A 27,796-nucleotide genomic window follows, 5' to 3' on the forward strand; every position below is an offset into this window, starting at 1 on the left:
AAGAGCCAAAGCAGCACTGGAGTAATTCGTTTCCAGGAACCGGCTTTTCCTAAATGTCTCAATAACGGAGGTTGGAGGTTTACCAGTTCCCGGCTAGAGCCTTTTTGGCCAGCCCTGGTTTTGAATTTATATCCCAAATCAGTGCTGCAAATCCCGTAATACAGTAGGATGGGATGGCCAGAAATCCAGCGCTGTCCTAAAAATCTCCAGCCTGAACGGGGTAACTTGGCATCTGTACAGTAATTTCACTCAGACTATTTTTAAGTAAATAAATGCATTTGATCCTTTTATTTAAACACATTTTATTTATTTGAGCACAGAGTGTGGTCTGTTTCAGGAGACCAGGGCTTGGTGGGGAAATTTACTCCAGCAGAACAGAGCTGTCAAAGGCTTGTCCTTTCTGGCCTTTCAGTGGCCTCCTGGGGGGGGGGGGGGGAGTTGCAGAGCTCTTAGCATCTGGGCTTCAACGTGTCTGTGGTGGGCTGAGTGTGAAACAGACGCTTTAAGAAATACAACTGCAGGACTCCAGAAAGGACGATGACCACACTCTGCACCGCTGACCACCAGTTGACATAATGGTAGTTGGACAGAAGGGTGAAGTAATCGGCCCCCTTTCGCATCCGAGCAAAATTATAGAACCGCCACATATGGAAGACGTGGATCTGGACCTTCTGTGCGCTTTCCTAGAACAAAAAGGATCACGTCAGGCAGCTGCCTATCTTTCCTTTACCTCTTTCTCTGGGAACTAAAACCTAGTTAGCAAGTGTTCAGGCCTGTCTGGCTCACAGAACCCAAACCAGATACCCTCACCTGGATTTCCTTAGACACCAACCTGGGCAACTACAAACAAAACAATCGTATGTTAGCAACTGGTTATTCTTACAAAACTAGTTTCTTAGCTAGAATAAGCAGGGGGAAATTGGATACTTAAGCAAAAAGGGAAAACCAGCAAGTGAGGCACCTACTAAGCCCCTGGCTCACCAGAGCCTCAGGCCTGTCAGCTTCTGATTCTGTGATCTAGACAGGCCCGAACACAAGTCCTGGCCCAATGTCACAGTAAAAGCTACTCCTGGTGGCTTCTGTATGGCTGGTTTGTATGGGGTTTTTTTTTTTTTTTGTCCTTCTTTGTCCAGAATCCCCCATCATGGAGCCTGAAATCCCCTTCTGAGGCTCCAGCCTCCCCCCCCCCCCCCCAACTGCAGTTCTCTACCTGTGACTGTCCCCCATATCTGCCTCTGCCCACAATACCCTCAACTTTTCCTTCTTTATATGAAGGTACCTACCCCACCTCTCATTGTCTCTTCCCCTCCCCCCCCCCCCCCCCGGACACCCCCAAACTTGATACCCACTCACCAGTGGCACACAGCTAACTTTTCAGCATGTGCTAATATGATAGAGACACCCATTATATTCCTATGGGTGTCTCTAGCATTACATGTGCTAATTTTTAGCATACTCTAAAAAGTTTGTGTTCCTACAACGCAGCTTAGTAAACAGGATCTTTAGATTGTCAGCCCTCCAGGGACAGGGAAATACCCAGTGTACCTGAATGTACCTCAGCTTTGAGATACTACAGAAAAGGTGTGTGAGCAAAATCCCAAATAGATAGATAGAAACTCTGAATGTTGAGCACCTGATTCTCATAACATGATGCCTGTTTTAGTGGCTCTTTACCAGGAGAAAATAAATCTCTGCACGAATATAACAGTGCTAGGGTGTCCCTTTAACCAGCCCCTCCAAATGACACACTGATTACAATTTATATCAAATTACTACTCTACCTTTGAAAAGTTATTCTGTTATTATAGTCCTCTTTGTACAGCTGTATGCTGCACAAGCTGCCATGTTTGAAAATATAAGTGAGAGATTTTTAAAAATGCTACAAAGAACGACAACGTGGATGCAGCAGCTCATAGATTTGCTTGCTTTGTTTTGAGTGTACAGTGATGACGGCTGAGCAAGGAAGGGGAAACAGAGATTAACCTTGGGGGGGGGGGGAGGGTTGGTTTTTTTTTTTTTTTTACAGTTCCCTCCCTCCCATGTACGACTCCATCCATCCACCTCCTCTCCAGCCCTGAGTGCTCTTCCCACATATACCTCAAGGCACCCTGCTGGTCTAGTGGCTTCTTTGGGGGCAGGAAAAATCCTTCACTCTTTCCTGCCCACTGCCACTGATCTTCTCGCTGCTGTGCTGCATCTTTAAAATGGCTGCCAAGACTTCCGCAAAAAGCGGCAACAGTGAGAGGATCAGCAGCAGGCAGGAAAGAGTAGGGCTCTTTCTTGCCCTGAAGAAGCCACTAGTCCAGCAGGGTGGCTTGAGGTATGTACCAGGAGGGCACCCTATGGCTCAGGGGAGGGAAGGCACTCCCACAGGGAACCTGAGGGATTCCTGCAGACCTGGTGGGGATCCCCACTCCCATGCGGTTCTCTACTTAAGAAGCCTGACTGACCTCCTCCCCCTTCTCTACATAGGGCTGCATTTACTTCAGGAGAGAGAAGGGGGATTTTCAACCACTGTGGTGTGGTGGTACCTCTTGGCCAGGTTTAGATGCATTTCTACCTGTTTTTTTGCATGAAGCCTAGCTCTTGCCCCCTGCCTAAGGATTAGCACTGTTACAGCAGGGCTAGATAGAAACAAGGAAAGGTTTAAATGGAGGTGAAAAGCTGGCAGGAACCATAATCAAAATGGAGGACAGTGACCTGAATGCATAGGTTTGGGTAGTGTAAGCTACGAAAATGGGGACATTGAGTTAAGGTTGGGTTTGGAAGTATTAATGTTTAAGTGTTGAACAGTTGAAAATGTTTTGTTGTATAGGAGGGACAAAATCTGATTACTGTTGGGGGATATGATGAGGAATAGGGATGTAAATTCGGAGGGGAAAGTTAGGAGTCTATGGAGGAACTCTGAGAAAATGGGAGGGGGGGAGGGGGTGTCTACACGTGATGGTTCCCAGGCAGGGAGCAAGGGAACTGGGGGGTAGGGTACAGAAAGGGGGGGGGGAGGGAGGGGGAGGGGGAGTTGGGGGAATAGTGGAGCTTATCAAGAATTAATACGATATGGAGACGGACGCTTAAGGGGCAAACAAATCTGCAGAAGGCTAAGAGACAAGTGGAATATATTTGGGAGGACGAGCGTGGACTTGGGGGGGCGGAGGCTGGGACGCCTGCTCGAGTCTCGTTATGGGGATGCTATCATTGAGTGTCTCACAACACCACAAATATGGTAAAGTTGGTAACATGGAATGTTGGAGGCATTAACTCCCCAATAAAAAGAACAAAAATTTTACAGCACCTACAGAGACATCAGTTTGATATTGCCCTATTGCAAGAAACCCATCTCAGTCAGGCGGAACATGCTAAATTAAAAACGTGGTGGGTGGGGGAGTGTGTGGCAGCGGCAGCCCAGGGGAAAAAAAGGGGGGTGGCGGTGTTGTTTCGTAAGGGGGTAGCAGCAGCGATCAAACCCATATATGTGGACCAGGGGGGGAGATATGTGGTGGTGGAAATGGAGAGCAAGGGTCAAAAAATCTTACTTGGTAATATTTATGCCCCCAACCAATATGATAAGAAGTTTTATCCAGAGGTGGTGGGACACCTAGTGGATCACCCAGGAGTACCGGTAGTAGTGGGCGGAGACTTTAATACGGTGTGGGACCCCCAACTTGATTGTTCTCAAGGGGTCCGCAGCGACTTGGGGCATCAAATAAAGGCTTAAAAAGATTGGGGAACCTATTAGATCTGATTGATATCTGGCGAACTTTGCACCCCATGGAACAGGACTACACACACCTCTCCCGTGCACATGACACCCAGGCACGAATTGATTACATTCTAACTTCACAAGATTTATTCGGCAAAATAACTAAGACGGAAATTGGACCTTATACAATCTCGGATCATGCCTGGGTGAGCATGGACTGGGAGATGGGACCCAGGGCTCATAGACATGGTTCGTGGAGATTCCCAGTGGAGATGTATAGAGACGTGGGGTTGAGGGAGAAGCTTATGGAGTGCTGGCGAGCATATGAGTCCTCGAATAGGGAACATAGGGACAATCCGGTATTGTTCTGGGATGCCGCGAAAGCGGTGCTCCGCGGGGAAGTAATTAGTTACACACATTTCGCACGTTCAGCGCGGAACAGGGAAATACTGAGATTAAGTGCCCAAGTTTGCAGGGCCAGGCAACTGTTTGGTCGAACGCATAAGGGGGAGCATAGAGCGCGTTTAATGGAATTACAAGTGGCGCTTAATGAGCTGTTACACCAAAGAGCCACCAAATCCTTAACATTATAAATACCAGCTGTACAAGCATGGAAATAAGACAGGTCGCTTATTGGCCAGATTGGCGCGCCCAAAAGGGGGGGGAGGTAGGGTGCTTCAGTTAAAGGATGGTCAAGGAGGGAAAGTGCGTGCCGATGGGGCTATTTGTGAGGTTTTCCATAAGTTTTATAGTCAATTGTATGAACAACCTTTGGATCAGGGGCTCCAAGGGACTAATTATCTGAACAATCTTAACTTACCCTCCCTGAGACAGCAAGATGTGCAGGAATTAAATCGCCCTGTACAGGAAGAAGAGGTAACTGTGGTAATAGCGAGGAGCCAATTACTCAAAGCGCCCGGCCCGGACGGACTACGTATAGAATTCTATAAGATACTGGGGGAAGACATAATACCAACCCTGACTCGATATTTTAACAGAATAATCGACAGGGAGGAATTGCCGCCTCATCTGGCGTTGGCGCAGATTGTAGTGCTGCCAAAACCAGGTAAAGACCCAGAGCAACCAGAATCATACCGGCCTATCTCTCTGCTAAATGTAGAGGCGAAAATACTGGCTAAGCTCATGGCTAATCGTATGGCAAGGGTGTTGCCGAAGCTGGTGCATGAGACGCAGGTGGGTTTCGTGGAGGGGCGAACAGTAGCAAAAAACCTAAGAAAAATCTTAACAGCATTGGAGACAAGGGGTAGGAAAGGGACACCGTCCTTACTAATAAGCTTCGACGCTGAAAAGGCGTTCGATAGGGTCCATTGGGATTTCCTGTTCGCCACACTGAAGGCATATGGTTTTACCGGGCGGTTTATGTCAGCGGTACGGGCCCTATACCACTCCCCTCAGGCCAGGATTTTGGTAAACGGGATGGAATCAAGAACCTTTCCGATATTCAGGGGAACGAGACAAGGATGCCCGCTGTCCCCCCTTTTATTTGTACTGTCTCTAGACCCATTGATTCGGGATATTATAGATATACCATCGGTAAAGGGAATGGAGGTAGGGTCGTCTCAATTTAAAATAGCGGCTTTTGCGGATGATCTACTGGTACTGTTAACAGATCCGCAGGCCTCTTTTGCGGCTTTAATGGAAATTATAAAGGAATATGGTGATTTTGCAGGCCTACGTTTAAATCTAACTAAATCAGAGGCATTGGCATCATCCGCAGAAGTGAAGCGTAAGATGGGTAGGGACTTTCCTCTGAGTTGGGCGGAGGACGCATTTAAATATTTGGGAATTAGGCTGACCCTGGACTTGAGGAAGTTACATGTTATAAATTATACGGCTTTTATGGGGGTTACTAAGAAGCAGCTGGAGAAGTGGGGCCCTCTTCCCCTATTGCTGAGGGGAAGGGTGAATCTGATACAGATGATCCTCTTCCCACAATGGCTGTATCTGTTGCAGACATTACCAATCCGATTGACGCGCAAAGACTTGAAAAGTATACATAAGTCTTTCAGTAAATTCTGCTGGGAGGGGAAGAAACCTAAATTGCGATATAACTACATGCTAGGAGGTTGGAGACAGGGCGGTCTGGGGTTACCGGACTTGTCCTTATATAATCAGGCTTGCCTGACCCGGCACTTGGGGGACTGGTTCACACAAACTTGCACTTACACTCCCATAAAAATGGAAAGGGAACTCTTTGCTCCTTATGAACTCTTTTCGTTGTTACATCTTACACGTAAGCAACTCCCACTTTGCCTGAGGAATAGTGTGATGCTACAGTCCATTCGAGAGGCATGGAAGGGACTAATACAGGCAGTGGGGGGGAGTCCCTCGACATCAGATCAGTTGACCCTCAGGGGGAATCTAGCTTTCATACCAGGCCTAGATAACCCAACGTTTTTGGAGTGGGAGCGGATGGGAATAACCAAGATTGAACACCTATTAAGTGAAGAAGGGAATTTAATAGGATACGAGGAACTACAGACTCGGATCGGGGTGGCTTGGGGGGCTAGGTTTGCGTATGCCCAAGTTAAACATTACATTTCAGCATTAGATCCAGACTTGCTACGGCAACGACTGGGAAGCAAATTACAAGATTTTTTCGGGGAAATGGAAGTCACGGGAATGTCAGTGTCAGCACTCCATAGAGCTTTGATTAGGCGTAAGCCCCCTAAAAACTTTGCAGAAATCAAGCAAAAATGGGAACAGGAATCGGGGACAACATTAACGGGATGGAATGTGGGGCTCACATTGCAGGGAATTCCAGCCATTAGCCTGGACGAGAGGCTCCGGGAAAGTGGGTATAGAGTTATTTTACGGGCCTATATGTCGGGGCAACAATTGGCTCATGTAGATTTCCTGCAAGGGGCCACATGTGTTAAGTGTGGCCACTACCCACACACATTATATCATGCCTTCTGGGCATGCCCCGGAGTGAAGGCTTTCTGGGGGGAGATTACTAAATTCTTAACTCAACTGTTGGGGACCCCTGTGACAGGATCCTGGGACCACTTTGTGCTGAATACGCAAGGGGCATTTGGTAGGTGCTCTGAGACAGCTCGTCTCCTGAGCCGTAAATTGTGCTTGGTGGCCCAGAAAAGCATCTTACAATACTGGACGGTACCGGAGGTGCCAGCCTACTGGCACTGGAGAAATCAAGTACATTTGCTGGCTACTTGGGAAGCTAGGGGGGCTAAGGGGTCCCCGAAGAGTTTAGCACGGTTCACACAGATTTGGGGCCCCTATTTACAGACATTGAGTCCAAAGGGGTGAAGCTTGCTTCTGAATAAGGGGTAAGAGGATACTATCAGGAGTCCCAGAGAGCGTCCAAACGATATATATGGCTCCACTAGGGGGAGGGGGGGTTGCCCTAGGACTATCAGAGTCCAAGTCCTGGGGCACGAGAGGGAGGGGGAGGGGGGAGGATGGGGGGGGGGGGGGGATGAAAAGGGAAAAAAGCAAAAATTGATGACAGACTTCTTCACTAGCTTTTTGTTATGTATGTTATGATGTGGCTATGTTATTAAGGCCAGATATGGAATATGTCTAATTTTGATTGTCATCAATAAAAATGTTGAAAACTTAAATGGAGGTGAAAAAGCCCAGCTTGTTTAAATGAAGATGCCTGGGGAGGGACCTGCACCTGAAGGAGCAGTAGGGAACTGCCCTGTCCCCTACCTCTACAAATGCTGGGCAGGAACTGGTCACACAGCACTTGAAAAAGGAAACCACTCTGCCACTGAATTTAAAGCTGGACTGAACCATTGCAGCAGCCCTCAGAGTGGCCGGTGCCTGTTCATCTCGGGTGTACAAAGGTTAAGAGTGCTGCATCAGCGAATAGCTACATGTCATTCAGTAGCAAACACTCCATTAGCCTAAGTTGGTGCAGAAGGCACAATGTCAGGATGAATCTGCCTAGGAATTTCAGTCCTGCTACAGTTTCAGGGCTTCAGCCTCCAGGCAAATGTAGCTCCTGCATAGTCATTGTAAAATGAACATTCAGGGTAACCCTCCTTTTGTTTTCCTTGCAAGCACAGACTCCTTGCATGACAAAAGAATTAATTTACCTCAATTGTTGCCAAGGTGTCATTAAGCTTCTGCCTCTCTTGCCCTTCATGTTCCACTCCAAAACCATCATAGTAAACACCAAAACTGAGATAGACCTGCACAGAGCCAAAGTGATTCTTCCAGTTGTTCAGGCACAGCTGGTAAAAACCTGTAAGGACACAAGTCAAGTAGAATGGTCATATCCCCTGCAAGAAAGGGCTGCTTTGACTCAAAGAGGTGCTGGCTTTGAATTTACTCAGGGATTAAATGGAAACTGCAGCTGAATAATCTTGATCCATGCTAGCTGCAGGAAGGGTTAGCACATGCATAGAAAGACATCACAGCCTGTGAGCGAGGACAGCAAAATGGCCAGGCAGGGAAATCAAGCCCTCGTGATTGTGTCTGATCCGTGGAGTTATAGGACAGGAGAATTTGGGGCTCTTACTGGAAACCAACCACCCCTCCTATAAAACGATGTACAAATCATACTGTAAGGAAAGAACAAAAATAAATACAATTGGGGAACGACCATTCCATTTGCAACACAAGGGGCTATTTAGTTCCATCCACTGATGCTTTTGCGTTCCTGCTTTGTCTACTGAGTCACAAGAGTTGTTTTTGCTGCTGATGGTGTTACTGTCCTCCATTGGCTTCTCTACATTTCTGCTTGAATAATTTCGACTCCTGAGGCAGGTGTTTTGTGTGCCAAAATGCAGGACTGCGTCAAGTCAATATTTTATCTTGTGTTTTAATAAACATTGCCCTTGTGTTGGAAATCGAGTGGTTGCTCCCAATTGTTTCTGGGGAGTCTTCTGGTTGTTGTGTGTTCATTAAATCATTCTGTAAGCCATTCAAAATAATCTAATCGGGGACAAAACCTGGAAGCTTTTTACAAAAAAAAGCTATTTTGTGCAGAATCACATTGCTTCAGCTAAAGCTGAGTTCAAGTTTCAGGGGGTGGAGAAGACTTCGGTGCACACTGGGGTGTTATAATGTATGAGGTTGACGTGGAGGGGCATAATCGAACGGGGACGACCATCTCTAAGGGCGACCATCTCTGAGGAGGTCCCTGCGAATGGGCGGGGCATCCCGTATTATCGAAACAAGATGGGCGTCCATCTTTCGTTTCAATAATACGGTCGGGGACGCCCAAATCTCAACATTTACGTCAACCTTAGAGATGGTTGACCTAAATGTTGAGATGGTCGACCTCGGTTTTTGCCGATAATGGAAACAGAGGACGCCCATCTCAAAAACGACCAAATCCAAGGCATTTGGTCATGGGATGAGCCAGCATTCGTAGTGCACTGGCCCCCATCACATGCCAGGACACCAACCGGGCATCCTAGGGGGCACTGCAGTGGACGTCACAAATTGCTACCAGGTGCATAGCTTCCTTACCTTCGGTGCTGAGCCCCCCCAAAACCCACTCCCCACAACTGTACACCACTACCATAGCCCTTAGGGATGAAGGGGGGCATCTACATGTGCATACAGTGGGTTTCGGAGGGCTCATGTTGACCACCACAAGTGTAATAGGTTTGGGGGGGGGGGCCTGGGTCCGCCTGACTGAAGTGCACTGCACCCACTAAAAACTGCTCCAGGGACCTGCATACTGCTGTGATGGAGCTGGGTATGAATTAGAGGCTGGTAAAAAATGTTGTTGTTTTTTTTTTGTGGGAGGGGGTTGGTGACCACTGGGGGAGTAAGGGGAGGTGATCCCCGATTCCCTCCGGTGGTCATTGGTCAGTTCTGGCACCTTTTTGAGGCTTGGTCGTGAAAAAAAGTGGACCAAGTAAAGTCGGCCAAATGCTCGTCAGGGACACCCTTCTTTTTTCCATTATCGGCTGAGGACGCCCATCTCTTAACCACGCCCCCGTCCCACCTTCGGTACACTGCTGACACGCCCCCTTGAACTTTGGTCGTCCCCGCGACGGAAAGCAGTGGAGGACACCCAAAATCGGCTTTTGAGTGCTGATTTGGGCACCCCTGAGAGAAGGGCGCCCATCTCCCGATTTGTGTCGAAAGATGGGCACCCTTTCGATTATGCCCCTGAAAGTACAGCATTAGAGGTTTCTGAGGCAGTGGTAGAACCTGTTTCCTTGGTTTCAAAGTTGATCTGTCCTCGGATGTCCTGAGAGGTCTGGATGAGAAGGCCCTGAGGATTGTGGGCTGTGGCAGTAATGTGTCTGTCCTGTGTAATCCCTGATGCCCACTGAACCTGTTAAGAGATGCAATGTATTAGTGAGGTTGAGTGACAAGAGAAGGTCTTTCATTCAGTGCTCTCTGATGAGCAGCTGCTATTCCTTCATCTTAAAAACTGTATGTTTGGTGTTCAAACAGTATGGTAGGCAAGAGAGGAACATCGGAGTCCTCTGTGGCCAGGTCTTTGACAATAATTGCCAGAGACACTCCAGTATCTTATCACAATTAAAGTGAGCAGGTGTTCCCAACTCCCACCAAGCTTAAGAAGGGCAGTGGAACTCACCATCCTCTGCACTGTTCCCTTTAAGCTGGACACATAAGTCAACTGAGCACACCTAACAAAACTGAGCACTTATTCCAATCATCCAAAATTTTACTCCACAGTCAGTCACTGTCAATAAAACCCACATTTAAAATATTTATTATGGGGTCATTGTCTTTGTGATGTCACAGCAGTTATGTTCGTGTTTTCACGCGTATACCATTGATCTTTGCATTAAAGTGCTGCTATTTTGGAAAATTTGTCACATGAGGCTAGAGTGTACTGCGTGACCCCTTCATCTGCCCTCCACACTTTTGGCTAACCTGTTTATTTGTATCAAGTTTAAACCAGTTTTAATTCAAAATTACAATATCAAAACTTAAGCATAAGCAAACAATTAATTTGTCAGAATGATTGAATGAAACAATTGAAACAAAGTCATCAAGCAGAAAAATTATTCAAACTGCACTTCATGATATATTTAAGTACAATGAGGACTATGGTATTATTTGCTTATATTGCCAGAATGCCAAAGGTCTGGGAGGATGTATGGAAGCTAGAATGATTTTGAAGTGTCATCTCTCAAGTAAGTCACATCATGATGTTGTAACATGTTTGAGAAATAAAAAAAAACTCTCACTTTGTGGAGAACTACTTGGTTCGCTGCTTGAAACTGCTAGTGAGAAAGAAGAAAGGAAATAGTATCTTGACCGTCAATGTTCAAGCTCAGATGTCAAGGTTATCATTGACAGTATATTGTTGGCCATTAAAATTAACATTTCAATATTATCCATCCAGGATATAAATGGATACAACGGACAGATACATCTTTTGGAATGGGAGAGAAAAGTTTACAAAATAATGAGAATTTCAATAGGTGACTCAAAGTCTGGTGTCATCAAGAAGGTTTTAGGTACATAGGAGGATGGGTTAACACAAAGAAAAACAAAAGACTATTGTAACGATGGGCTGCACCTCACTGTGGCAGGAAAACAATCCTTGGAGAGAAATTCAGACAATATGTATCTAGGCGTTTAAACTAGAAGGTTGGGGTGGCTAAAGACAAGATGTGACAGTAGTGCCCGCAACCTCGGTGTCATCTTCTACTCCTCCCTTGCCTTCTCTGCGCATATCCAGCAGACAGCTAAGATCTGTCGCTTCTTTCTATATAACATCAGCAAAATTCACCCCTTCCTCTCTGAGCACACCACCCGTACTCTCATCCACTCATTACCTCTAGTCTTGACTACTGCAACCTACTCCTCACTGGCCTCCCACTTAACCATCTATCCCCCCTTCATTCAGAACTCTGCTGCACGTCTTATCTTCCGCCTTGACCGATATATTCATATCATCCCTCTCCTCAAGTCACTTCACTGGCTCCCGATCAGGTACCACATACAGTTCAAGCTTCTCCTACTAACCTACAAATGCACTCGATCTGCAGCCCCTCAATACCTCTCTACCCTCATCTCTCCTTACACTCCTACCCGTAACCTCTGCTCACAGGACAAATCCCTCCTCTCAGTACCCTTCTCCACCACTGCCAACTCCAGGCTCCGCCATTTCTGCCTCGCCTCACCCTATGCTTGGAGTAAACTCCCTGAGCCCATACACCAAGCCCCCTCCCTGCCCATCTTCAAATCCTTGCTCAAAGCTCACCTCTTCAATGTCGCCTTCAGCACCTAACCATTATACCTCCATTCAGGAAATCTAGACTGCCCCAATTCGTTTGACTGCACTTTTTGTTCTTTAGATTGTAAGCTCCTTTGAGCAGGGACTGTCCTTCTTTGTTAAATTGTACAGCGCTGCGCAATGTTAAGTAGTAGTAGTAAAGAAAGCAATGACAACAACAATCTTAAGAAATCATGTCTTACCAACACAGCAGGAAGTGGGACTAAACAAAAAAAACAAAACAGAAGATTAGACTGCCACTGAAATAGTAACATAGTGAAAGACGACAGATAAAGACCTGAATGGTCCATCCAGTTTGCTCAACAGATTTAAATCAACAAGGAACGTGAACATAGCTGGATAGCGATGACCACAAATGCTCACAGTCTAAGCAACAAAGTTCATGATCTGCAAGCCCTGATGTTAGAGGCAGAGTTAGACATTGATACAGTGGTTCAATGATTTCCATGAATGGGATGCAAACATACCAGGCTACAATCTATTTAGGAAGGATAGAGATGGTCGTAAAGGTGGAGGAGTAGTTCTGTATGTGAAAAATTATATCACAGTGACTGAAATGCAAGGGGTTTGGGGAAAGGAAGAAGCGATATGGATCACCTTGAAAAGAGATGATGGAACCTCTGACCACATGACCTCTGACACAATCAGAGGGACTAGATAAAGATCTGGTTACAGATACCCAAAAGTTGGGAAAGAAAAGAGAGGTGCTGTTGCTGGGAGATTTCAACCTGCTGGATGCGAATTGGAAAGTTCCATCTGTGAAATCAGAAAGAAGTAGAGAGATTGTGGATGCCTTTCAAAGTGCTCTACTGAGACAAATGGTGACAGAACCCACAAGGGAAGGAGCTCACAAATGGAGAAAGTGTGTCTGATGGGCAGCAGTGATCATCAAACATTGGTTTAATATAACAGCTAAAGGGAAGGGCAGCCACTCAAAACTGAGTCCTAGATTTCAAACATGCTGGCTTTAGGAAAATGGAGGAATGCCTCAAGAAAGAGCTGTTAGGCTGGGAGGATATACGGGAAGTAGAAAGGCAGTGGTCCGGGCTGAAAGGAGCTATAAATATGGTTACTAACCTTTATGTAAGGAGAGCAAATAAAAGCAAGAGAAAAAGGAAACCGATATGGTTCTCCAAGCAAGTGGCTGAGAAAATAAAGGCTAAAGCATTGGCGTTCATGGAATACAGAAAAATTCATGGAACACAGAGAGGAATACTGAATGAAACTGAAAAAAAGCTAAGAGAGAGAGATACGTCTGGCGAAAGCGCAAGTGGAAGAACAAATGACTAGAAATGTAAAGAGGGCGACAAACATTTCTTCAGGTATATTCGTGAAAGGAGGAAGACCAAAAATTGAATCGTGAGACTGAAAGATGCCATGAACTGCTATGTAGAGAATGATGATGAAAAAGCAAATGTGCTAAACGAATTCTTCTCTGTTCATGGAAGAAAATTCTGGGCCATGATTGACTAGCAAAGGTATATATGAGGGAAAGGGGATGGGACTTGATATACCACCTTTCTGTAGTTAGAATCAAAGCATATGGAGCAGTGGAGGGGGAAGTGACTTGCCCTGTTTCACAAGGAGCTGTAGTGGGAATTGAACCCAGTTCCCCAGGATCAAAGTCCACTGTAATAACCACTAGACTACTTCTCCATAAGAGAATGGAGATAATATAGCACCATAAGTACATAAGTGTTGCCATACTGGGACAGACCGACGGTCCATCAAGCCCAGAATCCTGTTTCCAACAGTGGCCAATCCAGGTCACAAGTACCTGGCAAGATCCCAAAACAGTACAATCCCAGAAATAAGCTGTGGATTTTTCCCAAGTCCATTTTAATAATGGCTTATGAACTTTTCTTTTAGAAAGTTATCCAAAGCTTTTTTAAACCCCACCTAAGCTAACTGCTTTTTAACATATTCTCTGGCCTTGTTGCCTAAGTTGGCGGTATCATAGTTTATTCAGGAAAATCGCTGGTACTTCATCCTTGACAACTGCACAGATGGTACCCAACTGTTTCCCTTTTTGCTGGCATGGCTGCTCCGTAGTGGGCATGTTTTTTTTCATATTTGGTGGGCATGTCCTAAGGCTCGGGCCTTTTGGAAGGATGTCCGCTTTTGAATCAAACTGCTCACTGTTTTTTTTTGGTTCCTTTTGGACCCTGATATCTTTTTACTTAATAAAGCTATTCCTGGGTATCCCTCCGCTAGAGCAGGATAGATGCATTTTTGTGTCAGTGCTGCTCGGCTGGTTCTTGCACCTTCCTGGGAGTCTTCAGAGGTACCATCAGTGAATAGATGGCTATGTAAGTTGCATTATATTTACAATATGGAATATCTTACTGCTGTTCGGACTAGGACCCTTTCTAAATGGACAAAAATTTGGGGACCCTTGAAGGACAAGCTGTAATAATTTGGACTGGACTATTTTTCCTTTTTTTTTTTTTGTTTCTTACACCTATAAAAATCCTCAGGGTTTCATTTGCACATGTTTGCTGAAGTTCAGTGTTGATATTGTATTCTTCTATGCTGTATTTTCATATGTTGAACTTGTTATGCCTTGATTTAAATGAGAAAAAAAAAAAGAGCCTGGGCCAAAAGAACCCACACTTCTCCTTTGGTTGTCTTCAGAGGCCCCTTCTTTGTCTCTTTGGAAACAACGAATGATGTTATTATTACAGATGCAGAGGTTGGATGACCTTCAATCACCAAGAGGACTCTGCTTTCAGAGGATTTGGGAGTGATTCTGGTCTTGCTTGACCCCCATGGGCTCCTAGTCACGTCCTCAATTTGCCTTTTTTAGATGATTTCTGCTTGTGTACAATGCCACATAGGGGTGAGATGGGTGGGGGGGAAGATTTGTTAGTGGATTTTATTAAGATTCTTGAACTCTGAAAGAGTTTATATTGGTGTCTTTTGTAATGTAACTGCTTATGGTTAATAAACATGATTTAAATACAAGAAAAAAGGACCCTGGGCAGAAGAAACATCAGGCCTCAACAAACACCATCTTTGTAAGGATACATCACCTTCACCCTGAGCATTTCCCTTATGATACTCGAGCATCAGGATGGCTATGCTTAAGGCAGCACATTGTGTGTCCTACACCTCCACTTTGGACATACCTGAAGACAGCATGTATGCTTCCCTGAAGGCAAGCTGAGAACTGCCAAACCCTTTCCTAAGCTGCCACAGCCCAAAGACTCGTGTAGCCCACTAGGCCAACATCACCAGCACTGCACAGCTGTTCTGTTGTACTCTGAGTGGAACAAATATGAAGGGAGATCAGATCACTCTAGGGGCCTCAAACAACCTCTACACCCCTACAAGGTGCAACGAGATGATAACCTGCCTCCTGAAAACTGAGAAACCACCTAAGAGAAGATAAGCAGGCTTGAGAACAGTACCACCAAAAGTGCCATGCAACTGAGCACAAAACTCTAAAGAGAACTCTAGCTTCTGAGGGACTCTTCTGGATATCAACTTGCTTCAGCAGAGTACCCTACGATGGGTCAAAACTGCCCACTCCACCAAGCATGGGAGATCCCACCATTGCCACTAGCATTCAGTCCTTGAAAGCTCATGCCTCAATAAATTGGTTAGTCTAAGGTGCTACATGTACCTCTGTCAAATATGAAGGGTAACTGTCGAGAGACACCCTTAAGTATCCAAGTGAGTACTGATAGAATTGAAAAATGAACTTGCAGAGCTATTGTTAGTACCATGTAGTTAGTAATATTAAGGAGTAGCCTAGTGGTTAGTGCAGTGGCCCGAGAACCTGGTTTTGATTCCTACTGCAACTCCTTGTGACTCTGGGTAAGTTACTTAACCCTCCATTGCCCCAAGTATACAATAACTACCTGCATAATATCAAGTCCTGTCCCCTTTCCTTTCTTTAATATGTAATTTATCTTTAAAATCAAGCATAATAAAGGGGTTAGAACTCCTCTCATACGAGAAAAGACTAAAGAGGTTAGGGCTGTTCAGCTTGAGAAAGAGACGGCCGAAGGGAGATATGATTGAGGTCTACAAAGTCCTGAATAGTGTAGAACGAGTAGAAGTAAATCAAGAGGATTAGGGTCTTCATGAAACTAACTTACATGCTGACACTACTGCCCCTCAGGGGATGGGGGACATGAGGGGAGTAGGTTTGACCTCCTCATCACTTCCTGCTTCTGCTGTTCTCAGCTTTAAACAGGCACAAACAAACCTAGACACAGAGAAATGGAATATCAAATACAACTAATCTCAAGGTCATGAGTTTAAATACTGGCTAAGCTGGCTCTGCCTCTTTTCCTTCCCAGGCAGATAAGACCAGTAGCAGCCAGGAGGCCCTAATTTCATTATCTGTTTGCACAGTACTTTATTACAATTGCCCATGTGCTAGCTGCAGTTAACAGATTCTACAGTAAACATAGTAAAGACCTTCATTTTCATAGGGAAATTATTACAGCTATTGTGAAGATTTATCCACCTGCTAGTATGTTCTGTCTGCATGAGAGGACTGTACAGTTAGGCTAAATAGTCCATGATCTCAGAGAAAAGTGAATAGTGGAGTTCCCCAGGGATCTCTAGTAGGACCAGTACTTTTTAGCATATTTATACATGACCTGGAAATGGGAACAATGAGTGAGGTGTTTGAATTCGCAAAGGATGTAGAACTATTCAAAGTTAAATCACAACCAAATTGAGAAATTGAGGATGTTCTTTGCAAAACTGGAAGAATGACCATACCAAAGGCAGATGAAACTAAATGTGAATAAAAGGCAAGTGCAGAATGATGTGCTTAAGGAACAACCCCCCAACTATACCTACATGAGACTGGATTCCACATAGCCAGAACGAACAGACAAGATGAAGAAATGCTAACAGAAATTAGGAAAGCTGGCAAATTTGGCAACAGTATAATAATGGGTGATTTCAATTACCCCAATATTGACTGAATAAATGTTACATCAAGGAGCACCAGGGAGGTAAAACTCCTAGATGTAAATTGCTGCTTATTTGAGCAACTGGTCCAGGGACCAATGAGAGGGGAAGCTATTTCAGATCTAGTCCTTAATGGAATGCAAGGCATGGTACGAGAGGTAGCGTGTTGGATCCGCTGGGAAACAGTGATCATAACATTATCAAATTTGAGCTAACATCTGAAGTCGCAAAGAAAATCTACTGTAGCAGCATTTCATTTTTTGAAAAGGCAACTAGGGCACTCGTTTTCGAAGCAGATAGACATCTCAAATGGGCAAAAATGTCCATATCCTTGTGGTAAGGTTGTTGGGTGTGCGGGTGGCTCGGGCTGCTCACTTCATCAGTTAGCAGCAGCAGTCTGTTCTTGGTGCGCTGTTAGGGCAGGCAGGCCAACGACGGTGCATTCCTGGCTGTTGTGGCACTGCACCGTGTTCAAATGGAAGGCGGAAGTGCATGCGCATAGGCTCCATTTAAAAAAAAAAAATCAATTTGGGGGAGTGACCGCTCCCCCTGTGCCCCCCCCCCCCTAGCTACACCACTGGCAAGGGGCAGGCATATTGTGGGAATGTTTAGGGTGGAAGATTGGAGAGTGGCCATTGTAGAAGTTCCGAGAGAAGAGGACATTTCTCTGGTAAGTGAACGCTATTTTGCTTTGTGCTTTGGGAACTTAAAGATTGGGGTTTAAAGGAGGAATTGTAGGTTAGTGTTAGGCAAAATAAAAATATAAAAAGCAATTTTTTTCAACTAATCTCCATAGTCTTTTCCATTTAGTTTTAAAAACTTTGTACCACTTTAAACCGGGCTCAGAAAATAAAGTGTTTCTTCGATGGGCAGAATTAGGTATTACAAGGTTAGAGCATGTCCTTGATTCTCGGGGAAAGTTATTGGGTCTGGGAGCCTTGGGAGTAGGTATAGATTACAGCCACATATTCGCATATGGGCAGCTAGCTCACTATGTTCGCTCATTGGATTCAGAACAGGTGGGTGGAAGACATGGGCGTAGAGTTAGAGAATTCTATGGCTCCATCCCTGGGGAGAGGTTATCGGTCTCAGGGCTGCAGAAAGCCCTATGGGAGTTGGGAGGAGGGAAGGAGACGGGCAAAATACAACAGAAGTGGGCGAGAGATTTGAAACAGCCTAATTTGCAAATTAACTTTCGGAAGCTAGTGTCACGAATACCCTCACTGTCAGGAAATGCAAATCTGAGAGAATGTCAATATAGAATTTTACACAGAGCATACATGGCCAAATCTCAGGTGTTCCATATGGGAGGGATCCCGGATCCTTTGTGCTCTAAGTGTCGGCAGGGAGAGGGCACGCTATTTCACTACTTATGGGACTGTTACAAAATAAAAATTTTTTGGAGGCAAATAGCTCAATACTTGGAAAAGGTGTTGCAGCATAAAATTCAGTTTTCCCCCTTGGGGGTCTTGTTAGATCAATATGAAACATTAGCAGTTCCGCAAAAAGGGGCTCGGCAGTTCATCCGCAAGGCTAGCATACTGGGAAAGAAGCTTATTTTGAATGGCTGGATGACAGAGGAGCCGCCAGATTATTGGCACTGGAGAAACCGATTATATGACTTGCTTTTGCAGGAAAGAAGGGTGGTGGGATCTTCCCCCAAGAGAAGAAAGGTGTTTTTGGGAATCTGGGAAATGTACATACAATCATTATCCTCAAGAGCCCGCAGTTTCCTGTTGAATAGACTGTAAAGAGGGAGATTTTTTTATTTTTTTTATTTTATTATTATAATATTTGTTCCTAGTGGGACCATAAGAGATTGGAATGAGGACGGTATTGAAAGAGGATGAATAGGTAATGGGAATTATGAATAAATGGAGAATTATGCATGGTCACAAATAACATGTTGAACTATAAAGCAGAGGGTTTAGGGAAGGGGAGGGGGGCGGAGGGATAAAAGAAAAACTTCATTGACTGGAATGTTAGAAGATTTTATTTATTTATTTTTTTTTCTTTTTAATTGATACTTGTACAATGTTAATGTGGAAGTTAATGTTGGTTTGCATTGCTCTTTCAGTCAATAAAAAAGATTTAAACTAAAAACTTTGTACCACAGCATTAACAGATAGAATATAGCAGGCACTGCAGGATCCAGTTTAGTCTTCCTGCCTACCCCTAGGACAACTCTTCATTTATAGTCAGTTATTGTAATTAAGGTAACAAGCAAGGAGTGTTCATACAGAGTTTTAAATACATTTCATTACCATCTAAGAAGGAAACACTAAATAAATCATACAATATACTATATATTATTATTTATTTATTGCATTTGTATCCCACATTATTCCACCTATTTGCAGGCTCAATGTGGCTTATATAGTTTTGTAAACATTGTCATTACAGGATAGCGTATACATTTAGTGTTGTGTAGAAATTAAGTGAGGGAAGAGAGAAGGAAGGGGGTGAGTAGGGTAATTATAGGAGGTGGGTTATCTTATATAAAATAAAAGACACTTTTATATTAGGCTAATATCCTTAATACTGTAGCAAGTTTTAAATTATTGAAAATCTCAAAAACATTAAGAAGGAGTCAGCAGTCCAGCAGCGAGAGGGGTGCTATCCAGTCTTTTGCATTGAGTGTCACATGTATGATTATCTCCCAATTCGTGAGATGTCATATGTGTGCGCCCGATGCAAAGAGCTCCTAGCTCTCAGAGAACGGGTCCATTCTCTTGAGGCTAAAGTAGCAGACTTGGTGGAGCTGAAGGAGACAGAGAGGTACATAGAGGAGACCTACAGGTATGTTGTAGAGAAGTCCCACCTCTAGTCTGGTAGCCCCTGTGCTACCTTGGAGGAGGGAGGTCTCCTAGAAGGAGAGCATCACCTTGGTGAAGTAGGAAGTACTCCTGTAGCCAGGACCTGCCCACCAGGGAACGTACTATCCTCTTGCGCCAAGGATATGTCTCCAAGTGCTGCCCGGGAGGGAAGGGTTAGGACAGCTGTTGTAGTTGGTGATTTGATCATTGGGCATATAGATAGCTGGGTGGCTTGTGGACGTGAGGATCACCTGGTGACTTCCCTACCCATCTTCAAATCTTTGCTCAAAACCCACCTCTTCAATGTTGCTTTCGGCACCTAACCTTTATACCTTTCAGGAAATCTAGACTGCCCCTATTTGACTGACTGTACATTTGTCCTTTAGATTGTAAGCTCCTGTGAGCAGGGACTGTCCTTCTATGTTAAATTGTACAGCGCTGCGTAACCCTAGTAGCGCTTTAGAAATGTCAAGTAGTAGTGGTGCGAAGGTGGCGGACCTCACGCGTCACCTAGATAGGATTTTAGATAGTGCTGGGGAGGAGTCCGCTGTCTTGGTACATGTGGGTACCAATGACATAGGAAAATGTGGGAGAGAGGTTCTGGAAGCCAAATGTAGGCTCTTAGGTAGAAAGCTCAAACCAGATCCTCTAGGGTAGCATTTTCTGAAATGCTACCCGTTCCACGCGCAGGGCCCAAGAGACAGGCAGAGCTCCAGAGTCTCAATGCGTGGATGAGACGATGGTGCAGGGAGGAGGGTTTTAGATTTGTTAGGAACTGGGCAACATTCTGGGGAAGGGGGAGCCTATTCCGAAAGGATGGGCTCCACCTTAACCAGGGTGGGACCAGGCTGCTGGCATCGGCATTTAAAAAGGAGATAGAGCAGCTTTTAAACTAGAAATGGGGAGAATGCAGACAGTCGCTCAAAAGCGCATGGTTCGGGATAAGGTATCTTTCAAAGATATCACCAAAACAGGGAAGATAGGGTATCCTGATAGTGAGGTTGCAAAAGAGACCATAGTAGATCAGGTGTCCTTAAATAAAAATAAAAATCAGACAAAAGATTGCAAATTAATACTGTCAAAGTACTAAGCATGATGTAAATAGGAACAAACATACTTTGAAATGTCTATATGCGAATGCCAGGAGCCTAAGAAATAAGATGGGAGAGTTAGAATATATTGCACTAAATGAAAAATTAGATATAATAGGCATCTTTGAGACCTGGTGGAAGGAGGATAACCAGTGGGACACAGTCATACCGGGGTACAAATTATATTGTAGTGATAGGGTGGATCAAATTGGTGGAGGGGTAGCATTGTATATTAACGAGAGCCTTGAATCAAATAGATTGAAAATTCTGCAAGAAATAAAACACTTATTGGAATCACTGTGGATTGAAATTCCATGTGTAAAGGGGAAAAGGATAGTGATAGTAGTGTACTACCGTCTGCCTGGCCAGGATGAACAGACGGATGCAGAAATTATAAAGGAAATTAGGGATGCAAACAAACTGGGCAACACAATAATAATGGGTGATTTCAATTACTCTGATATTGACTGGGCAAATGTAACATCAGGGCACGCTAGGGAGGTAAAATTCCTTGATGAAATCAAGGACAGCTTTATGGAGCAGCTGGTACAGGAACCGACGAGAGAAGGAAAAATTCTAGACCTAGTCCTTAGAGGAGTGCATGATCTGGTGCAGGAGGTAATGGTACTGGGGCCGCTTGATAACAGTGATCATAATATGATCAGATTTAATATTAGCTTTGAAGTAAGTATACATAGCAAATCAAATACGTTAGCGTTTAACTTTAAAAAAAAGGAGACTATGATAAAATGAGAAGAATGGTGAAAAAATAAGCTTAGAGGAGCAACTGCGAGGGTCAAAAATTTACATCAGGCGTGGATGCTGTTCAAAAACACCATCCTGGAAGCCCAGGCCAAATATATTCCACTTATTAAAAAAGGAGGACGGAAGACCAAACGACAGCTGGCGAGGTTAAAAAGTGAGGTGAAGGAAGCTTATTAGAGCTAAAATAAAATCCTTCAGAAATGGAAGAAGGAACCGACTGAAAATAATAAGAAACAGCATAAGGAATGTCAAATCAAATGCAAAGCGCTGATAAGGAAGGCTAAGAGGGACTTTGAAAAAAAGATTGCATTGGAGGCCAAAACACATAGTAAAACTTTTTTTTTAGGTATATTAAAAGCAGGAAGCCGGCAAAAGAATCAGTTGGACCGCTAGATGACCGAGGAGTAAAAGGGGTGATTGGGGAAGACAAAGCTGCAGCGGAGAGATTAAATAAATTCTCTACTTCGGTCTTCACCGAGGAAGATTTGGGTGGGATACCGGTGCCGAAATGGTATTCGAAGCTGACGAGTCGGATAAACTTAATGAATTATCTGTAAACCTGCAGGATGTAATGGGGTAGGTCTACAAACCGAAGAGTAGCAAATCTCCTGGACCAGATGGTATTCATCCCAAAGTACTGATAGAACTGAAAAATTAGCTTGCAGAGCTATTGTTACAAATATGTAATTTATCCTTAAAATCGAGCATGGTACCGGAAGATTGGAGGGTGGCCAATGTAACGCCGATTTTTTTAAAAAGGTTCCAGATGAGATCCTGGAAATTATAGACCGGTGAGTCTGACGTCGGTGCCGGGCAAAATGGTAGAGACTGTTATTAAGAACAAAATTACAGAGCACATTCAAAAGCATGGATTAATGAGACAAAGTCAACATGGATTTAGTGAAGGGAATTATTGCCTCACCAATCTACTACATTTCTTTGAAGAGGTGAATAAACGTGGATAAAAGTGAGCCAGTTGATATTGTGTATCTGGATTTTCAGAAGGCGTTTGACAAAGTACCTCATGAAAGACTCCAGAGGAAATTGGAGAGTCATGGGATAGGACAGTGATGGCGAACCTATGACACGCGTGTCAGTACTGACACGCGTAGCCATTTTCGGTGACACGCGGAGAAGCAGCGGAGTTCCTTGAGCGCGACCTCCCTCCCCCGGTGAAATCACTCCCCCCCCCCCGGTGCATGTTTACCCGCTGGAGGGGGGTGCCGTGTGCGCTCCTATTGGCTCCCTCCCTGCTGCTCCCTCTGCCCCGGCTCCTGCACGGCCGTTAGGGGATCTTTGATCTCACTTCCGGCCGGCGGAGCAGAGAGCAGCGGAATGCCGTGGGGGACGCATCTCTGAGGGCCCTGTGATCACCATTACCCGCAACCATCATCCAATCTACTGTTCTGGGGTGTCGTGGATTTGTAATTGACCATCATTACTGAGATAGGTGAGGGGGACGCTGGGAGAGGCGAGGGCATGTGCTATGGGTGCCGTTTCCCGCCATTAGAAATAGCGGCAGCCGTCTTAATTTACATAAGGTGGTCAGTTAGGCTAGTTAACCCCTAATTGCCTGCAGGGCTAACAGGCTATCTATAATTCTATCTTCTGTCACTGCCCCCCTGATGGAGAACCCAAAAAATAAAAAAACAAGGTTAAGTAAAGGAAGTGGTAGTAGCAGTAGCCGACCCTTTCAAGAGACATGGACCGAGATGTATGGCATTATAGAAAAAAATGGCAGATCATTTTGCGTTCTATGTACTGAAACGATAGTAAGCAGAACGTGGAATATAAATAGACATTTTGAAACTAATCATTCCCAGCTCTTGAAAAAAAGTGAGGATGAAAGGAAGGAATACATTTCCAGGCAGCTACACTTTTATAAGAGCCAATCTAATTCCATCCTTAAATTTGTAAAAGGTTCTACAAATTTAACATCTGCAAGTTTGAGCATTGCTCACTCCATAGCTCAGCATGGAAAAGCACTCAGTGAGGGAGAATTTATTAAAGAAACTCTCCTAAGATGTGCACCAGTTCTATTTCACGATATGCAGAATAAAGATGCAATTATTAAGAGAATATCTGAGTTACCAGGAAATTTGGAGTGCCTGGATCCGATTACCAGACACTTTTAGCACCCTGAAAAATATAGCAATGGCTTTACTCACAATTTTTCCCTCTACATACTTTTGTGAAACCTTATTCTCAACGTTAAATAATATCAAAACCAACAAAAGAAACAGATTGAAAGATGAAGTTAGTAGCGCTTGCTTGGGCTTGAAGTGTACAAAATACCAACCTTCAATTGAAGATTTAGCCTATGAAATTCAGCAACAAAAAAGTCACTAATAGGCAGATTAGTTAAAGAATTCCCCCTCCCCCTCACTTATCTTAGTTCACGGCACCCCACACAAGTTAAATAATATCAAGACCAACAAAAGAAACCGACTGACAGATGAACAAAGAAGTCACTAAGCAGGTAAGTTAAATAATTAGGTTTTGGTTTATTAAATACAGTTATATATTACAATTATACATTTTTGTTATTTAAACTATAAATATCGCGAAATTATGGTTTTTTTCTCGAAGTGACACACCACCCGAGTTATGCTCGGTTTTTTGGCGAATTTTGACACACCAAGCTCAAAAGGTTGCCCATCACTGGGATAGGAGGTAGTGTTCTATTGTGGATTAAAAACTGGTTAAAAGGTAGAAAACAGAGAGTAGGGTTAAATGGTCAGTATTCTCAATGAAGGGTAGATAGTGGGGTTCCATGAGGGGTCTGTGCTGGGACTGCTGCTTTTTAACATATTTATAAATGATCTAAGGATGTCAAATGGAAAGAAACATCCAATAAAAAAAGGACGTTCTAAGTTAGACCTGTTTCAGTCATGTCCAGCAGTGGCGTTCCAACCCTAGCTGACACCCGGGGCAGATTGCCGATGCGTTCCCCCCCCCCCCCGGCGAAATGACACCTCTTCCCCCCCCCCCCGCAAAATGACACCCCCCCCCGGGTGCACGACGCTGGGAGGGGTGCCGCGGCGCACACCTGTTGCCCTGTCTCCGAGAAAGTTCGCAATTCGCATGTGTTCACTGCTCCATCTGAGTCTGCCCCGGAACAGGAAGTTCTGGGGCAGACTCAGAGGGAGCAGTGAACACATGCGAATTGCGAACTTTCTCAGACTGAGACAGGGCAACAGGCGCGCGCCGCAGCACCCCTCCAGCGGCGTGCACCTGGGGCAGACCGCCCCCACCTTGGTACGCCACTGATGTCCAGGTTATATTGAGTAACTGACCACTGGAGAGATTAAGACATGATCCCTCCTTATTCCTCCAGTGTTTACTGTCCCTCTCCCTCACCCCTGAAAAAGTGACACCAGGCAGGGAAACTAGGCTTCCTGACATCATCAGGTAATGTGGGCATTCTGAACACAGCAGCAAGTCAGTCAGAAGGATAGCCTAGTGGTCAGTGCAATGGACTACACTGGGGAGATCTGGATAGGGTTAAATGGTAATTTCTTTCAATGTAGGAGGGTGAATAGTGGAGTGCCACAGGGACCAGTGCTAATGGGAATGATGAGTGAAGTGATTTCAAAAATAAAAATAAATTTGCAGATGACACAAAACTATTCAAAGTTGTCATAACACATGTGGACAGTGTAAAATTGCAGGAAGACCTTATGAGACTGGCAGATGAAGTTTAATGTGAACAAATGCAAAATGATTCACATTGGGGAATAATCATCCAAATCATAGTTACCTGATGCTAGGGTCCACAATGGGGGGGGGGGGGGGGGGGGGGTGTCAGCACCCAAGAAAAAGATCTAGGTGTTGTAGACAACATGCTGAAATCTTCTGTCCAGTGTGCGGTGGCGGCAGCCAAAAAAAGCAAACAAGATGCTAGCTAGGAATTATTAGGAAAAGTATGGTAAATAAGACGGAGAATATTATAATGCCTTTGTATAGCTCTATGTGCAACCTCACCTTGAGTATTGCATTAAATTCTGGTCACTGTATCTCAAAAAAGATATAGCGGAATTAGAAAAGGTTCAAAGAAGAGTGATCAAAATGATAAAGGGGATGGAGCTCCTCTAATACGAGGAAAGGTTAAAGAAGTTAGGGCTCTTCAGCTTGGGAAAAAAAAACAGCTGAAGGGGGATATGATTGAGGTCTATAAAATCCTGAGTGGTGTAGAATGGGTAGAAGTTAATTGGTTTTTCACTCTTTCAAAAAGTACAAAGTCCAGGGGACACTCAATGAAGTTATGTGATAATATTTTTAAAATTAATAGGAGGAAATTAATAATTAAGCTCTGGAACTCGTTGCTAAAAGATGTGGTAACAGCTGTTAGTGTATCTGGGTTTTTAAAAGGTTTGGACAAGTTCCTGGAGGAAAAGTCCATAGTCTGCTATTGAAACACGTGGGGAAGCCACTGCTAGTCCTGGGATTGGTGGCATGGAATGTTGCTACTATCTAGGCTTCTGCCAGGTACTTGTGACCTGGATTGGCCACTGTTAGAAATGGGATACTGGGCTAGATGGACCATTGGTCTGAGCCAGTATGGCTATTCTTATGCTCTTATGAAATGGAAGAGCCAGTCTGGAGCTGAACTGGACTTCTTATGAGCCATCAGGAAGCTGTCCACAGACAGTCTATAGTGGCTGGAGCTGAGATGACTATCATACAGGCAAAGGAGCAAGACATAAGGGTTTGCTTGCAACCAGAAAATGAAAGGATGAAAAAACTAAAAATATATATATATTTCTATGCATTGAACTTTTGAGTCTGCTCCTCCTCATGGTATGTTATCTGTATTTATTTATATGTAGTTGATATACTGTCCTTAAAGGAAAACCTAACAGGAAAGGGATGAAGAATTGGGAAAGAAATGGGGAAGGTACAGCAGAGACCTGAGGAGAGGAAGCAGTGAGGTCCTAAGGGTGGGGTGGGACTAAGGATAGACAGAGAGGGGGATGCAGTTCCTGGTATTTCTTTATGCACAGGAGTCTGATAGTTCAAAAAGAATAATTTTACTAATTTTTTTCTACAATTTAATATGTCAGTCCTTGCTTAGCTCATACCTCTTAATGCCAAGATCAGTTGCTACTAAAGTTATGGTCATCTGGTATGGTACAGATCCCTTACCTTCTGCCAGAAAAGGCAGCTAGAGTTCATGCAGAAGGCAAAAGATACTTAGCACATGCTGCAAGAAAGCAAGAACCCAGGAGAAGCCATTCTGCCCCCATGGTTTAGAAAGAATACGTAAGAATAAAGAAATGAAAAACAAAAAGGTGATATCTTTGAATTGGACTAGCTTAATGCCCTTCCTTGGGTCTCTGCCCCAACTCCCTCCAGTATTGGTGCTCACCTCATAGTTGAAGTAAAAGTAACCGCTCTGATGTGCGAAATGCCAGAAGCACTCGGCCACAGCTGGCTGCAGCTGGATAGCAAAGTCATAGCGATCAGCTCCACGGAAAAGTGGCTGCCCAGAGGAGTCTGCTCCAGGCTCTGATTTCTGACATCCCATGAGGGACAGCAGGCCAAGCACCTGTACCACCAGCAGCAGGGAGACTGTTGGAAACATACTGCAAGTCTAGGAGACACCAAGCCGGGGCAAGCTGCAGCAGCAAACCAGCTCCTAGGAATCACTAAACAATTATTAACTGCCCTGCTCAGGCCCTCCCCGTGTCTTAAAGCAAGAACATGCAGAGGAATGTTTCAGTATCTGGTTCTGGGCTTTTATTATAGTCACAATATAAGATTTGCTGATGCTTTCTCTATCAGTGTTACATCTGCATGCGATTCTGAGGATAAACTTTTCTAAAATTCCCTTATTTACCCTTCACCAAACTATCTTCTGTCTAATAACTTACAACTTCTACTGTAGATGCATTACAATTGATGGATAATGTTTTCACTATACCCAGATGATACTCATATTCTTCCATCTGGTTTAATCTTAAACTCCTGATAGATGGTAAATCTTTCTTTTGGGGGCTCTGGTATGAAGAAGGAATCATTACAATTGCTCAATTACCGATTCAAGGAAGATTTGTTTTTACATTCTTTATGGATAATGTTAATTTACTGCCAATCAATTTTACAAATGGTTACAACTGCAAAATGCACAAAATAAAGTTTTCCAGATGAATGTAAAAATCTTTAGGTCACCACACATCCTTATTCTATAAAAGTTAAGATCTAAATTATTTCCATTTAAAGTTAGCCTCAAACAAATATGGGAGCATGATACTAAATAATTTTC

At 44.3% G+C, this 27,796-nt stretch overlaps 1 protein-coding gene across 1 annotated transcript; it reads right to left on the reverse strand.

Annotated features, from left to right (window-relative positions):
* Positions 1–427: 427 nt before the first annotated feature.
* On the reverse strand, positions 428–27,149 carry TMED6 (transmembrane p24 trafficking protein 6). Its single transcript, XM_030204653.1, has 4 exons — positions 26,900–27,149; positions 9,860–9,986; positions 7,786–7,934; positions 428–683 (listed from the first exon to the last, which is right to left on the reverse strand). The coding sequence occupies exons 1-4, from the start codon at positions 27,113–27,115 to the stop codon at positions 450–452; spliced, it is 726 nt and encodes a 241-aa protein (XP_030060513.1). The 5' UTR covers positions 27,116–27,149; the 3' UTR covers positions 428–449.
* Positions 27,150–27,796: the final 647 nt, after the last annotated feature.

Source organism: Microcaecilia unicolor, chromosome 5 (genome assembly GCF_901765095.1).
Source record: "Microcaecilia unicolor chromosome 5, aMicUni1.1, whole genome shotgun sequence".
NCBI lineage: Eukaryota > Metazoa > Chordata > Amphibia > Gymnophiona > Siphonopidae > Microcaecilia > Microcaecilia unicolor.

Bases quoted from the DNA above. Each gene is read 5' to 3' on its own strand.
- TMED6 (XM_030204653.1), bottom strand. From the start codon at position 27,115: ATGTTTCCAACAGTCTCCCTGCTGCTGGTGGTACAGGTGCTTGGCCTG. The intron at 9,987-26,899 runs GTGAGCACCAAT...ATCTCTTAACAG, and splicing joins ACTTTTACTTCAACTATGAG to GTTCAGTGGGCATCAGGGAT. The intron at 684-7,785 runs GTAAATTAATTC...TTTTTGTTCTAG, and splicing joins ACACCTTGGCAACAATTGAG to GAAAGCGCACAGAAGGTCCA.